Source organism: Solanum verrucosum, unplaced genomic scaffold, assembly GCF_900185275.1.
Source record: "Solanum verrucosum unplaced genomic scaffold, falcon-dt-bn FXZP01000268.1, whole genome shotgun sequence".
Lineage (NCBI taxonomy): Eukaryota > Viridiplantae > Streptophyta > Magnoliopsida > Solanales > Solanaceae > Solanum > Solanum verrucosum.
The window spans coordinates 5,017,502-5,035,062 of record NW_026019957.1 but is presented as its reverse complement, the minus strand read 5'-3'; the positions used below and the strand labels follow the sequence as shown (position 1 = coordinate 5,035,062).

Here is a 17,561-nt window from a genome sequence, read left to right as displayed (position 1 = left end):
GACTATTAATATGAATTGGGAGTTATGACTATCAAAAGTCATGGGAGTAATGAAAATAAAGACAATTAAGTTTTTTATATTAAATAATAATGGAGTAGTAATTGATACATTCATTTTTGTACAATGATAATAATAAAAAAGAAAATAGAAAAAAATGTCAAAAAAAACAAGAAATTTTTTTGAGTTGCTATTCCTAATTTTTGAGTTGTTATATATTATGCATCGAGATTTTTGAGTTGATTGTTCATGTCTATTTTTCAGCATAAACTCAATTATTTGAGTATTCATTGAGTTATTGTTGAGAATCTTTTTAACCGAACAATTGTCTTAAATTGATTTTTTGAGAAAGTAAAGAGGAGTTTTGAGGAAAGTCTAAAGAGACATTTTGACTAAAGTTTAAAGGAACTATTGATTTCCAAATTTATCAATTTTACAATGAGAAAAGAAAAACTTTGATTTCTAAACGAGTAATGATTTCAGAGTTATTTCAGAGCAATTACCTCAAATTGATAAATAGTATGTTTTATACATTTGAGCATGAGTATATATTTATTGGGAGTAGTTTTGAGCATCGATATGAGGATGAGTTCAAACAACTAGTATTCCTCATAAACGATGTAGCCAACATGGGTAAAGGATCATACTTTTTAGATGATTGTTTATTGCTTTCAAGCAAAGCTTTAGTGGATCCACTTAGTTGAGGTGTTCTATACCCCAACAAGGTATAGGACAATTCTGGCAGCGTAGGCGAGATGTTGTATCATCACATAGCTCACAGTGATGGTTGTTGGTTAGATAATCTCCCAAATAAGAGTAAAGAGTAATGTATTGTATGTTTATATACATCCTTGAGTTAGCATCTTTTATTTATGAAGCTTTAAATATTTCATCTTTTATTATTGTTTTGCATTGAGTTGAGTTGAGGTGACTTATCAGTTCAGTTATTTATTCATTCAACTTTATTACATACTCACACATTCAATGTACTGACGTCATTCGACTTGCATCTTTTTATGATGCAGATACAGGTGTTCGGGATCATCAATAGGCGCTTCGTTGAGATCACTTTGCACTCCAGTTAACTTTTGGTGAGCCTCACTCCACTTTTATTTTCAGTTTAATCATTTTAGTGTGTCATAGTTCTTATCCCGACATCCATGTTGAACTATTGAGGCTTCATAGATAGACAGAGTAGATGAGTCTCTTAGTATTTACTTTTCCCTTGAAATGTTTTGCAAACTATTAAACCTATATTATTAAGTATTTTACAGACTGTTTGAAATAAGTATTTGCTTGAGTTTGAATGTTCTAATTTATGTTTTGAAGCTTGTTATCGCTTGAGTAAGTCTTCCGCTAAGTAGTCAATCAGGTCAAGGGTTCGCTTGGGGACCAGAAATGGTTCTCGACTGCCAGCTGTGTCCATGGTGTAGGCTCAGGGCATGGCAAGTAACTGTCACTGTCATACCAATCACTACAACACCAACCACCCTCACCATCGTAACTATCACCACCACCATTACTAGTCATTAACACCAACTGTTATTGCCACCACCACTACAAATCATCTTCATCATCACTACTGGAATAAAGGTTTTGTTTTTTTATCGAATATTAATGTTTTTTTATTAAATTTATAATTTTTCTAATAGTTAATTATTTATTATTTAAATTATATTTGTTATGTTATAAATAAATTATGTATATTAGATATTAAAAATAAACAACCTTAATCATTCGGTATTTAGATCTAAAGACAACATCATTTATATATGTATAGATTCATACATTTTATTAATCTTAATAAATATAAATAAGGCCTTAGTCTGAGCACTAGGATGTCTCTACCCACACAAAGTAAGCGATAGAGCTTTAAATTCTTTCTTTTAAATATTGTATGAATCAACAAAATAGGTAGCCAAATTAATAGACTTGACAACATGGTTTTCATGGTGAAATATTGGTCACAGGTTTCTGCAACAATCCAAAATTCAAAATCTAAAATTAAACAAAAAATGGTGAAATTTATACAAATCAAAATAAGCTATTTTCGGACACCTTAATTTCTCTTTGGAATCATATGATTCATTTTCATCTTCCTTCTAATTACTTGCAAAATTCATGACCCAAATAAGCATTCAAATCAATTAAGCCATTGGTTATCAATATATTAGAATTCATTATGTATTTTCTAAAATTATATAAAGAGACTACTGTTCATACCCTCAATCAATGTGGAAGTTTTAACAATGTTTGCTAGGGAGGAAAATGTTCTATGAAATATGTTCTTTAATTTGTGAAAATTGTTTATCTAAGAAAATCAATTTTGATTATCTTATGATATTTTTCTCTTGGGTATAAAATAGTTGACATGTGATAATCATACAAATATATTGCGATGGCAACCTAAGCAAAAAATAGGACAACTTAAAAAATTGAGAGATGAAATGACAAAAATACCATCAACCTGAAATTGAATGACGAAAACAAACATGTTGAAGCAGGCATGTTGATACTATATACTTACTCATGCTTCTAATATAGTAGAAATAGAAAAGCAAAAGAAAAAGAAAGAATATTGTACAAACAATTATTTTTAAAATAAAGCTTTTTTTAAAAAAGGAAAAAAACAAATAGAGTTGACTACTTATACTTGCATCATATCATCTTCTTCGCACGATCTTTCCGTGGCGGACCAATATACTCTTTCATTTGGTGTTTAGTACCCCGAATTAAGGTCCTACTAGTTTGAATTTGCACAACGTAAGGCTTATTTGAGGGAAAAGCACTCCCTAACATGATCTTTTGTCATATCTAAAGTTATGGTGGACATTTATATGGTAGATACCAAATACCATACTTAGATATAAAAAAATTATGATATTTTTTGGTATACATGCTTTTAAAATTTGATATTCAGTGCGATATTTCATACATATTCAATGCTCAGTTTTAACATAGTATCAGAGCAACGTAGACGATCCTGAGGCACAACAAGTGTTTACAGATTCAATTTCTAGTTTTTTGATTGAACGAAATGGTGAAGAAGATCGAACATGACCATCCTCTGTATCTTACTTCTTTCGATGTACCAAGAGCTGTGCAAATTGGGATTCAGCTCGTCAGAATGGAGAATTACACTCTTTGGAGTCGTGCGATGCAACTCAATCTCCTCACAAAGAATAAATTGGGGTTCATTGATGGTAGCATTAAGCGAGACGACTTCATTGACGATGTGGAGAAGAAACAGTGGGATAGGTGTAATGCGATGGTGATCTCCTGGATAATGACGAATGTGAGCAAGGAGCTGGTTAGTGGCATCCTTTTTCGATCTAATGCAGCACTAGTATGGTCTGATTTACAAGAACGATTTGACAAGGTCAATATGTCTAGAATTTTTCATCTGCATAAAGCTATAGTTTTTCATATTCAAGGTATTTCCCCTGTTTCTATGTACTACTCTTACTTAAAGGATCTATGGGATAAATTTGATTCAATTGTACCTCATCCATCCTGTGAATGTGTTAAATCTAAGGATTATACTAATAGCATAATTAGACAGAAATTGCTAGAATTCCTTATAGGATTGAATGACAGCTATATCCAAGCACGCAGTCAAATCCTCATGATGAATCCTACACCAAGTGTTAATCAATGTTATGCTATGATTGTGCAAGATGAGAGTCAGAAAGCCTTGGGTGGAGAAATTCATGGAGGAAGTGAAAATAATGATCACACTGCATTGCTAATAAATAGACATGGTGGCTCAGGATTTGGAGGTTCAGGATCTAGAAGCAGGGGAGGTAGAGGATAAGGAAATTCTCAAAAGCAGCAAAAATGAGGTGGTTCTTATTGCGATTATTGTGATATGAAAGGGCACACTAGGGAAGACTGCAACAAGCTAAAACATTGCACTCACTGCAACATGCAAGGTTACGCTAAGGATATCTGTTTTCAGTTGATTGGCTATCCTCTGGACTGGAAAGGAAAGAAGAGAGTTAACATGGTACAAGCATCCAATGGATCGCGAGGATCTCAGAGATCTGGGGATGAGCAATACAACCAACATTCGCAGTCTGGAACAAGCATAGGGAATGAGTGTGTTCCTCATTTCACACCAAATCAGTATACTCAGATCTTACAAATGTTGAACAAGTCCCAAATCACTGAATCTAGTGCACACATGGCAGGTATGTTTACAGGTACCTCATTATGTAATGTTGCCGATAGTAATTGTTTGGACTGGATAGTAGATAGTGGAGCATCTGACCACATGATTGGAACTATAAGCTTATTAAATCATGGATTAACAGTGAGTAATCCAGGGAAAGTTCAGCTAGCAACATGAGATTCAGCAACTATTACATAGTCAGGAAACTCTAAGCTAACATGAGGTGATGTTATTCAGGATGTTTAGTGTGTACCAACCTTTAAATTCAATCTTTTGTCAGTCTCTAAGCTCACAAAAGAGTTGAATTGTTGTGCTTTGTTTTTCCCTGACTTCTTCATCCCTCAGGATCTCTTCACTAGGAGAGTGAAGGAGATTGGTAAGGAGAAGGATGGGATGTACTTGCTGAAGGCACAGAAACAACAACAAATGGCAGGAAGAAAGTCTTTGATAACAACAAAAGGATATGAAGATGGTGGTGTTTGGCATAAGAGATTGGGGCATGTGCCTATGAATGTAATTAGTAAAATAGGCATGCTCAGGAACAGTAATGCAAATTCGACACTAGACAACTGTGATATATGTCCATTAGCAAGACAAATAAGACTTCCTTTTAAAGCTAGCAACAATAGAAGTGTTAGCTGTTTTGATTTGATTCATCTAGATATATGGGGACCATATAAGGCTGCAACACATAATAACATGAAGTTTTTTCTTACACTTGTTGATGATCATTCTAGATGGACTTGGATTTTTCTATTGCATCTCAAATCTGATGTTTCCACTATATTTAAGCAGTTTCTTGTGATGGTTAGAACACAGTTTGGTGTGCAGGTTAAGTGCTTCAGATCAGATAATGAAGGAGAATTCTTTAACTCTCAATGTAATGAGTTGTTTAAGAATCATGGCATAATTCATCAAAGTTCTTGTCCACACACACCTCAACAAAATGGTGTGGTGGAAAGAAAGCATAGACACATCTTAAAAACGGCTAGAGCAATCAGATTTCAAAGTCATTTGCCAATTAGATTTTGGAAAGAATGTATACTAGTTGTTGTACATATCATAAATAGGGTACCATTGTCAATATTACATCATGTTTCTGCTTTTGAAATAATGTTTGGAAAGCCACCTGATATATCCAATATGAGAGTTATAAGATGTTTATGTCATGCTACTATAACACACAAAACTGACAAATTTGGTCCAAGAGCAACCAAGTCAGTGTTGGTAGGTTATGGAGATACACAGAAGGGGTACAAGCTATATGATCTAGAGCACCATATTTTCTTCATCAGCAGAGATGTCATATTTGCTGAGAACATCTTTCCTTTTCACTCAACAAGTGTGTTGAAGATCACAGAAAATAGGAAGATGATTGTTGATCCTATAGTACCCAATACAGAGGCTGATACTTGGTCCACAGAAGATGTTCAAACTCCTCAACCAGCAGTAGTAGAAGATGGTGCAGTTGTTGTGCTAGATATTGCCATAGAATACACAATACCTGTAGCTGAAGAAAATGTAATGAATCAGTCCACTGAGAAGGAACAGAGAAGATCAACAAGGTCCAATAAAGCTCATTTATGGCAGAAAGAATTTGTGATATCAGGAAGAACTAAACAAACCAATTGTCTCTATTCTATCTCTGACAGTGTTAACTATGGCCATTTGTCAAGGCCATATCAGTGTTGTATTGCCAGCTCCTCAGTTGAAGTAGAACCTAACACTTATCAACAAGCTATGCTAGATGATAGATGGGTTCAAGTTATGAAGGATGAGATCAAAGCATTGGAGGACAATAAGACATGGGAACTGGTTCCACTGCCCTATGGGAATAAGGCTATTGGATGCAAATGGGTATATAAGATAAAATACAAGGTTGATGGAAAAGTTGAGAGGTTTAAGGCTAGGTTGGTAGCTAAGGGCTACAACCAAAATGAAGGTTTGGGCTATCAAGAAACATTTTCCCCAGTTGTCAAAATGGTCACAGTAAGGACAGTCTTATCCATTGCAGCAATAAAAAGTTGGGATATTCAACAAATGGATGTTTATAATGCATTATTGCAAGGATATTTAGCTGAAGAAGTATATATGTAATTGCCCCTAGGTTTCCACCAGGATAATGGAGAAGGAATTCAAGTGTGTAAATTGATTAAGTCATTGTATGGACTGAAGCAAGCCTCTAGACAATGGAATGTTAAGTTGACTAATGCCTTATTAGCAGCAGGGTTTCAACAAAGTCATCTTGATTATTCTCTTATGACTAAGAAAACTCATGCTGGGATAGTTGTGATACTCATATATGTGGATGGTCTTCTTGTGACAGGAAGTAGTCCACAGCTGATAGAAGAGGCAAAACAAGTCCTGAAGGATAACTTCAAGATTAAAGATTTGGGGAGCTTGAGATTTTTCCTTGGGATTGAATTTGCCAGAAACTCGGAAGGAATTCTGATGCATCAAAGAAAGTATGCTTTAGAGTTAATTTCAGATTTGGGATTAGGAGTCTCTAAGCCTGTGGACACACTAATTGAGCAGAACCTGAAGCTTACTACTACTGAATTTGATGACTTAGTTGGGAGTGATTCTGATCCTTTGTTCTTAGTTGTTAGTGAATATCAAAGGTTGATTGGAAGATTATTATATCTCACTCTCACAAGACCAGATTTATCATATGCAGTTCAAAACTTGAGTCAATTCATGCAGGCTCCAAAGACTTCCTACATGAATGCTGCCATCAGAATAGTGAAGTATGTCAAGAAATCACCAGGCAATTGAGTGCTTCTATCATCAACATCCACAGGATCATTGCAGGCTTATTGTGATGCAGACTGGGGGTCTTGTGTTAACACCAGGAAGTCCATCACTGGTTACCTAGTGCAGTATGGGAATTCACCAATCTCTTGGAAGTCCAAGAAACAGTCCATTATTTCTAGGAGTTCAATTGAGGCAGAGTATAAGAGTCTTGCCTCAATTGTTGCAGAAATCACCTGGATCATTGGCTTGTTTGAGACACTAGACATGCCCTTGAGCCTACCTGTTCCTATTCACTGTGATAGCAAAGCAGCCATTCAAATTGCTGCCAATCCAGTGTTCCATGAAAGAACAAAACACATTGACATTAATTGTCATTTTATTAGGGAAAAGGCTATGAAAGGATTTGTGATCATACACTACGTATGTTCTTCTGAACAGCCTGCTGACATTTTTACTAAAGGGTTGGGTAAATATCAGCATTCACATCTCATGTCCAAGCTGGGAATGAAGATCATCTTCATATCACCCAGCTTGAAGGGGGATATTGGAGAATACAACAAGGAAATTGCAAAGAGCTGAATGTAAATGTTAAGTCACTGTTAGTTCAATGTTAATTAGTCCAGCTGTCAAGTTAGTTAAGGATTTTGTTAGTTAGTTATGGATGGATTCTGTTAGAAGATATTTTCATTTATGTAAGTTGGTTAGTAGTCAGATGTATATAAGGCATGATATAGATGAGTTGTAGAGTTAGTTTTAGTGTGCTCTTCATTGTATTCATTTCACTATATAGTTTCTCTGTGAAGCTTTAATGGAGATTCAAGCTTTTCCTTAATTCTTCTAGTTTCATATATATTCAATGCTCAGTTTTAACAAGTACATATATAGTTATGTAATAATACTAAAAACTATATAAAATAATATTAGTACAAAATTAATTATTTAGACATTGAAACTTTGCTATCTTGCCTTGATTGAAATGTCTTTTGGTATATGACTAACAAAGGGAATTGCATGCTTGTACTTACTTTTAAATATTTATACATGTGTAATGTATTAGTATTATATAAGTGAGGCGTTTCTTGAAAACCTGAAATCATAATTTTCTATTATATGACTTTATGTAAGTTGAAATCGAACAAACTATGTTAGCGATTTACCATACATCAAAATACCGAATCCAAATTTTAAAATATGGAATCATAGCTCATTGATTTGATATGGTAATGGTATAATATTTTTAAAAATCAAAAATGAAACTTACCAAACCAATGTTTTCAATATTGTACCATGTCCAAGGCCGACTCAATAAGATTGGGGGCCTAAAGCGAAACTTAAAAGAGAGACCCTAATAAAAAAAAAATCATCATATATACTTTTATTTAAAATTTACTTTTCTAGCTTTTTTAGATGTAAAGTCATTACTTACTGCTTTATAATCGATTTGTTTTAATAATTTTTTTCAATTGATAATATAGTTAATCCATTCAATCTCTCTTGAGACGTTGTTGATCTTAAATAAGATTTAATCAATTTTAGTTTCGAAAAAAGAATTCCGGCTAAGACAAAGGTTACATGAATTGTTAACATTATTCTAGAAGCAATATGTGTATTTGGAAAAAAATCAAGTCTTTTTGTTTGATTGAGTATTTTTATTAGATTATTATTTGGCAAGGTGCTGACTCTACACAATGTTTGTATCTGACAAAGTTATAAAAACTAAAGACAAAATATTTGTGAGAAAAAGTTACCTCATTGATGGTCTTTTCAAACTCAATATTTCTATTTGTTCTTACTTGCTTGAGTCAAACTATTCTTGACATCAACCCTTGGGACTTGACAACTACAAAACCTTGCGAAAACTGATCAATTTAGAAGTTTTGCCTAACTTTGAGTGCAACAAATAAAAATGTCAAGTTTGTGTTGAATCTAAGTATGCTAAGCATTCTTATAAATTTCGTTAAAGGAATTCTAATCACTTAAAGATTCATACTGACATTTGTGATATAAAGTCAACACTATCTCGTGGTGGGAAAAAGTATTTCATAACTTTTATTGACAATTGCACCAGATACTGTTATGTTATTTGTTGAATGGTAAAAATGAAACAATAGAAACATCTATGCAATATAAAACTGAAGTTGAAAATTAGTTGGATAAAAAGATAAAAATGATTGTAAGTCATAGAGGTGGAAAGTATGAATCTTCTTTGCAGAAATATATTTGGAAAATAGAATCATCCATCAAACTACTACACATATTCACCTCAATCACGTGAAATTGTGGAGAAAAAACCAAACTTTGAAGGAAATATTGAATGCCTTATTTATAAATTCAGGTTTACCAAAAAACTTGTGGGGGAAGCTATCATTACAACAAAAGGGAACAATAAAAAGTTTTGTAGGTTCAGAAAGGGAGCAACAAATAGTTTTGTCTATTCAGGATAGGAAATTGTTGTCGCCCCTTACAATATATACATGCAATAATTCTTGAAGGATAGTGATCTAACAATTCTCAAGACACAATTTATTTCACAAGAGAAATGAAAAGGAAGGAAATCAAACTTGAAGTATTTCAAAGTGTGGAAGAAATTGTTAGAAAAAATAGTAGGAAATATAATTGAAGAAGATGGCTTTGAGGCGTGTAATCGCTTTCTTTAAAGAGATATTGCTCATATACATATTGAGGTAAATACAAACAATTTTCTTCAAGGATACAACAAAGCCCTTTGCTTAGACATGAAGATTTTCTTAGGCTACTTCTAGAGAGTCTTTCTATTTATAGAACTTAAGAGATGACTCATTTATGAGTCATGTTTTCATGAACATATGACCTTTCATAAGAATCATGCTCTTTCGTGAATGAACAGATGACTATTCATAAAGGTCATGTTCTTTCATGAACAAATGACTTTTCATAACAGTCATGTTCTTTCACGAACGAATGTGTTTGTTCAATTAAAGACCTCTATATATTACAAAATATCCAACAACATCAACTTTCACTTAGACATCTCATGTCACGCCCCCTGTGTGAAGTGAAGTGAATTATGTGGTGGGTCCCTAGCCCATATTATGGGCAAATTACAGAAATCACATACTTTTAAGGCACAATTACAATTTATTCCTTAAAAGTTTATAATTACAGAAATCCCTCAAACGGATACAATAATATAAGCGTTGATACATTAATTTGATGCGCGAGATACATTAATCGATAGGTAAGATACATTATATTTTATACATGATATACTAATCTGATGTACATTTTATACATGATACACTAATCTGATGCGCGAGATACACTAATTTGATGCGTGAAAATGAGGGATTTTGAAGATTTATAAAACTTATAGGGGATAATGGTAATAAATAAACTAAAAGGTGAGATTTCTGTAATTAATCCTATTATAAAGTCAGTTAAACAATGTTTTCACACAATTAATAATAGTTCCAATTCATTTAGCAGAAAAAATTTCGTTCCACTTTTTAGAATTTAGAAAATACTAAAGAATTAACTTTATTATGAAAGAAAAAGGTTAATATAGTCGTTTTGATATTTGTGGTCACTTTAGCCATATAATTGTGGTCATATAGCAGCTCTCTTTAAAATAAACCAATTTGCACACCAAGATCTTTTAATTAAAGGACAGGTACCAAGAATCTGTTCATTCCTCAATAGAGGAATAATACATCGGAGAATATTTAATTTGAAATCCTCATTAATTAGAGATTGTCAATGTAGGAAAGAAAATACTAAAGATAGGAAGACAGACGTGTAGTAGTGAGATTGCATAATTCTTAATCAGAAGTCTTAAATTTTAATCCTTGGTTTGGAAAATTTTTTTGTTGGGAGCACTATCCCCAAAGGGGCCCTGCAGAACACGATCTAGATTTAATCAGAGCTCTAATACGAGTTTCGAACACCTAGTAAGAAACGACAAAAAAAAAAGATATATAGAAATGAGGTGACTACATCAATGAGCCTTAATAATCTCAATCTTATTCTTGGAAAAGGATCAATCTATTCCATTTTCCAAAGATCATATCTCTTCAACTGACCTCTCAGATAAGCGAAGTCTAAATCTATTTTAAGAATGTCACTCCTAAGGCAATTCACCTACCCCACCCCACCCTCTTGCACTTCAATAGGGACCCGACCTTGAACCTGAACCTGACCCTGACCATGACCAGAGACCAAACTGCCAAGTACCTTCAATTTTTCAAGGATACAGAATACATACAAACAGTGAATAAGAGTTTAAAACAAGTAGCTTTGCTTCCTCTATTGATTCTACTATTGACAAAAACTGCAAGAACTATGTAAATCTTCTATATATTATTGGCCAAAATATCATTATACTGAATGATCCATCCAAATATCTATTACATAATTTAAAGGTGTCATTCCTTATGCATCAATTTATCACTACAGCTATGACAATCCTGTCTTTCCTGATAAGATGAGATCTACAACAATATTTCATCACTGTCATGGATTTCAAATCATACAAACACTAACGAGATATTTTACACCATTCCCTGCCGTCTGCCTAGCCCAAATACGCAATTATTAAAAAGTACAATGCATAATGTGCGTTTAACTGAGATTGGAACCTTGTAGACCCCAAATCATTGCTGATGCAGCAGAATTCTCTGCATCTTTTACACGCATCTTCTCCTCTCCCGTCACAAAAACCACGCCTTTAGCTACTGCAACTTGCACTGAACATATAAACCTCCTATCATGAGAAGGGCCTACCTGTTTCTCTATTCTGCAAACATCGTAAAGCAAACAATGAGGAAACTCAATCACAGTTCAAACATGTTTACCAAGTAACAGTTAAGTGGTGTGTGCTGTTTAATAGCCAAACACTTGATGGATAATAGCCCAGCCGTCTCCCTACTCAACTTAAACACAAGAGTTGGTTCATTAGCTAGAATTCTAACTCGTGACATGAGCCTATTACACATCCCCAGCTGTACTACCTTTACTGTTAAACAAAAGTCCTAGAGGCTCGTTAACGTACATCTAACATCCATTTATATCAAACTTCATCCTTTATACTCTTGTATCCAGATTACTACCAACCTATTCTACACAATCATATCTCGAAGACTACTTTTACTATAACTATCAAAGTAGTTATTTTCAAATTTAGAAGTTATCATTCTTTCTAGAATGGACTGACTGCGAATGTTGCAACATAAACTGGAAGGAGGGAGTACAGTTTTGCACCTAATGATTCAGTTTGCAATGTATATAGTAACGACTTCATCTCAGTCAGAGAAAAAAAATTTAACCTGTAAGTTGGAGCGGGCCATTTCTTTCTTCCACATAGCTCATTCAGCATCTGCTTTGCTCCTCCAAACTCTGTGTTTGGTTCAACTTCAAGATCCAGCTTACTAGTATGTTTATAGGCCAATTTTGTGAGTGCAGCCTTTGCAGCGTGAAGTTTAGCATTTTCCTTGTTCTCAGAAGTAGCGGAGACAACAAATTGACCATCAACATAAACACTAGCTATGTCTTTCTCTTCTTTTCTCCAATGCTTTATATCAACATGTTTTCCTTCCTTCTGGCAAAGCTCATACAGCATGGTTACAGGCTGTGGTTGTTGTGCGAGCAAGTCCAGTGTGATAATAGGCTCGAGGAGGCCATTAATTATCTAACACAACATGAAACTAAACTAATCAGAACATCGGGATATCACTTCTCATCTGCAAGACAAGATTCCCGAATTTCTAGGTCGAAAAAAAACAAAATTGAATTGGTTTTTGCTAATAATGAAAAGCTGAAAAGACGGAAAAACATTCCTTTCATGTGAACTTACCATTTTCTTTTTCGATACATAACAACTTCAAATTCCAATTAGTAAATTTGAAACACATATCTCTATCACACACATAACTTAACAAACCTTTGCTTAGTTAGGTGACTTGAACATATTTCATTGTAAACACATCTAAAATGACATTCTAAATATATATTTTCACAAATATTAGTATTTCTAATTCAGCAAATTACTCCATAATTCGAAAATATGATCCAGTCAAAAGAGAGACAACTAACCTTCCAGAGAGCCTTAAGATCAAAGTGACAATCCACATATACAGCTGCCACCACTGACTCCACAATGTCAGCAAGTACCTTCGGCGCCTTCATTGCTCCACCATGTAGCTCCGCCTGCTCCTCCTGTTCTACTGCTATCACGAATTCCTTCACCTAATATCCAAATCCAAGTTTTAACTCCCTCAATTTCATTATTCCCAAAACAATCATCCTAATCAATTCAACCCAAACTAATAATTTCGCAAAAATACTCAAACTGATCCTGCTACAACCAAATCCTAACAATAAAAAATTAAAAAAACTAACCCAACATATCAATTTTAACTTCTGAATTTCGACGGCTAATAACTGAATTCTAAATTTAATATTCATACATATCTAATAAATCATCTGAATACAAATACACAATTTGAGCAAAAGTTGATATAATGTACCTTTTGATCGAGGCTAGTAGTATTGTGCCGAACAAATTTATAAAGAGAGTGCTTCACCGCAACTCTCGCAAGCTTTTCAGTGCTAACATTAGCGGAGCGGAGGAGAGAGAGTTGCCCAGGGTCAAGTTCAGGGTAAGTCAAATAAACAAAATTCGATATAGCTAAGCCAAGAGCAGCATCGCCGACAAACTCAAGGCGTTGATACGACGGAGAATCGGTGCAGGAAGAGTGCGTAAGAGCTTGTTCAAGAAGCTTCTCATTCTTAAATTTATAATCCAAAATCTCCTCAACTGCCCTTATGGACGCCGCCATATCTGTGATGATATCGATTTCATCATTATCATCAGGTATTAATACGACGCTCTTATTGGTTGGATTTGTCAGCGTGACGCAAGATTCCGGTGACTGCATCATATTCCGGTGAGGTACTCTGTTTTGATGATGACTGTGCAGAAAAAGTGATTTGTCAGTACTTTGAATAAACTGCATAGTAAAAAGAGAGGGTTTTAGGGGGAAAGACTAATGTTTGATTGGATTGTAACTTGGAACTTGTTATTCTTTCTGACCCAATTTATAGGACATAGTTTAGATTTTGAGAATTAAATTTTTTAGAAAAATCTTTGACCATAATTTATTGTTATTTCTTTTTTGTCCAAATTTATATTAAGTAAATTTGTAAAGTAATGTACATTCATTAAATAATATTTTAAGACATAAGTTAAATTGTATTTTTTATCATTGCCCTTTTATTAATGGAAAATGTCTAAATATAACATTCATTTATCTATTTTACTAAAACTATCCCACTTGCACCAGCTTTTTGACCTATTTATACCTTTGAAACTAATAATTTCATCTTTATTTCCTTTTTTAAAAATTATTTATTACATATTGGGTGAAATAAAAAATTTATTTCATTATTTTTTAGCAAAATAAATAAATAAGTGTAGGGATGGTTATGGGGTGGGATGGAGCGGGTTAAAGCCTATGCGGGGCGGGGTACATGATTGCGGGTTAAGGTCTTTGCAGGTTTATGCGGGTTTGCCCCACAATCGTCTCGCTCCGCTCCATTATCATCCCTAAATGGGTAGTATTTTTATTTTTTTTACCTTTTCTTATAATTCAGGAATATTTTTTACCTTTTTTCATTTATTTATTTCCAATTTATTCTGAAAAATAGTACAAGTTATCGCCTAAAAATGTAAAACTTCATTAAAAGAAAGGGTAAATATGAAAAAAAATTTAAATAATTATCTTGAACTTTGAACAATTCAATTATTTTAAATAATGAAGAAAGGCTCAAATATTCCCTTAATATGAAATAGAGGGAGTATTCTAGTACTCCCTTGGTCCCTCTGTTCCTATCTATATGTCGTCCTTACTGAAAATAGATGTTCATTAATACTCCATCCGTTCAATAATAGTTGTCCACTATACTATTTTGGTATGTCTAACAATAGTTGTCCACTTTATGAAATCAATTGATAATTTTACGCTTATTCCTAATTTACCCTTATTATTAATTATAGTCATTTATCTATTACATTTTTCAAGACATTGTATTTATTATATTAAAAAAAATGATATAGTAAAATTACCCTTATATTTATAGTTTCTTAAGAAGTGTGCAGAGTCAATAATGAACCACTATTGTTGGACAGAGGGAGTACTTGTCATTTTATAAATTCAATGCATGATAATACTATATTTTCTATTTTATCCTTGAGAGTTATTAGTCTTGAAAGTATGAATTTAACTAACATAGAAAATCTAAATGATTAATATGTTCATTGATCAATTTAATTAATCGAAATAAATTAATTTATGTTCATTTATTAAAAACTTGACTTCAAAAGAATACCAAATAATGGTACAATGGTAAACTTACTTAGTTTCTTAAGTGGTGCTAAATCTAAAATAATGTCATATAAATAAATAGGAGCATAACTTAGTTTAGTTTTCGAGAAGTAAACAAGAAATAATTATTGACTGAAATTTATCTGAGAATTAAATAACAAAAAATATTTGACCTCAATTTATTGATATTCTCTTTTTGTCCCAATGTAGATGGTTAGTTCAGATTTTGAGAAGAAAATATCTTAAATGCAATTTATTAATATATATTCTTTCTATCTCAATTTATGATTTAATTCAAAGAATTATGCAAGAAAAAAATCTTTGACTGCAATCTATTGATATACTCTTTATGTCTCAATTTGGATGACTTAGTTCAGATTTTGAAATTTAAACAAAAAAAAGAATTTGATCGTAAATTTTTAATATACTCTTTCTTTCCCAATTTATATGACTTAGTTCAGAGTTCAAGAATTAAACAAGAAAATATCTTTGACCACAATTTATTGATATGCATTTAAAATTATTAATGTTTATTACTTAGAACCTTTTTTGTTATTTCCAAATGTGTAAATCATTGTTTAAAAAAACTTATTAAAAGATTGTATATTCAATGCACAATCAAAGGAAAGAAGTTTGACTATTGAAATTTGAATTATATCATATCAATTGAGACAGAGAAAATAGTATGTATATGCTAAGTTTGCTCTCGTATAATATTATTATTTAAAATTTATGTATCAAAGCAATTTATTGAAAAAATCTTAAATCATTGTATTCCAAAATTCGATTTTCAAGAGTTACTTTTTGAATTATAATATTTTTTCATACATTTTCTGAATATTTTGAATTATTAATATTGTGGCTTAAAGCACTTTTGCATAGTTTTTAGATACGTAAATTTTATTTCAAAAAATTTAAAGATTTTATATTCAAATTCATGATCAAATTATAAACTTTAAGTTTAGAAAATCAAAGATTCAATATAAATTTGATAGAGGGAATAATTAATAAAACCAATTGGATGATATTTCCATTTTCAAAGTAATTTTTAAGTACTATTAAAATATTTTCTTTCATTATTTGATATTTTCATAGAAATGTTGATTGAACTTTTTGTCTTGAATGCTCTATAATAAATAAATAAAAATGTCATTTGCTATTTTTCTCAAATATTTTTTATTTAATTCTAAATCAATTAGAAGTTTACCTACATATATAGTTATTTTGTTTCACCCTCAAGAGTAAATGTGTGTTATAAAAGAGGTTTCAAGGACAAGGTGTTAAAAGAAAATAATCATGGGTTAAATAAGTTTTTAATTAAAAATGATTTTAATTAATATGTGCTTATATTTTCTAAGCCAAAAGGCAATACTTGAGTGAGTTTAGTTGGATATCCCATAAGTTGAGTGTTTTTCTTATCTTAAAAATAATAAAAGTGACTTTAATAGGATATTTTCATAAGTTAAATGATCATGTAAAAAAATAACTAGTAAAAAAAGTTGATGATCTTATAAGTTTCTGCTGTAAGAAGAAAAATAATGAAACGCTAACTTGATTACTTGTACTAAATGTTGAAAATATTTTTTACTTGTAGAATAAAGAATGTGTTAAAGCATATACATTGTATTAGTAATTTTATTTAAAGAACTTGAATGTAGAAAAATAATGAAAGGCTAGTTTCATTATATGTTTAAATATATTTTTTACATTTAATTTAACTTGTTATGTTATCGTTTAATGATGTATATAAATTAACCTTCCTTCATATTAGTCGCAACAAAAGTACGATGAACAATATGAAAAGAAGCTGTCATTTTAACAAAACATTATAAGTGCAGAAAGCAGAATAACAGTCAGTTAAAAAAAAAAAGAAAAAACAAATCTAAATGAGAACTTAAAAATTAGGGAAAATATAGAATTTAGAAGGGAAAAAGGATAATTATATTCTCGAACTATCGTAAATAATATGCAGATATCCTTAGGCATACTTTTGGGACATTGGTGTCCCTGCCGTCCAAAAAGTAGAACATATATACTCTTTACACTAACGTACATACAAGTGTCATAATCTTATCCACGGACTCGATATTTATTAAATATCGGATCGACAGATAAGATTGCACTACGTGTCCTTATTTAGTCTTCCGTTAGAGTGCAGGGCATAGATGCTCTAATTTTTGGACGGCAGGGGCACCAATGTCCCAAAAGTATGACAGAGGATATCTGCATACCATTTACAATAGTTTGAGAATATATTTGTCTTTTTTTCCAATTTAAAAACA

General features: G+C 32.3%; 1 protein-coding gene across 1 annotated transcript; it reads right to left on the bottom strand.

Annotated features, from left to right (window-relative positions):
* Positions 1–11,274: 11,274 nt before the first annotated feature.
* LOC125814635 (ribonuclease 3-like protein 2) lies at positions 11,275–13,914 on the bottom strand. The gene is made up of 4 exons (XM_049494106.1): positions 13,423–13,914; positions 12,989–13,141; positions 12,223–12,584; positions 11,275–11,693 (listed from the first exon to the last, which is right to left on the bottom strand). The coding sequence occupies exons 1-4, from the start codon at positions 13,909–13,911 to the stop codon at positions 11,519–11,521; spliced, it is 1,179 nt and encodes a 392-aa protein (XP_049350063.1). The 5' UTR covers positions 13,912–13,914; the 3' UTR covers positions 11,275–11,518.
* Positions 13,915–17,561: the final 3,647 nt, after the last annotated feature.

What these genes read in the sequence shown, in the direction of transcription:
- LOC125814635 (XM_049494106.1), bottom strand. Translation starts at nt 13,911, where the DNA reads ATGCAGTTTATTCAAAGTACTGACAAATCACTTTTTCTGCACAGTCAT. An exon ending in ATCTTAAGGCTCTCTGGAAG is followed by an intron (nt 12,585 to 12,988) that starts GTTAGTTGTCTC and finishes ATGTTGTGTTAG; the next exon opens with ATAATTAATGGCCTCCTCGA. An exon ending in TGGCCCGCTCCAACTTACAG is followed by an intron (nt 11,694 to 12,222) that starts GTTAAATTTTTT and finishes CGATGTTTGCAG; the next exon opens with AATAGAGAAACAGGTAGGCC.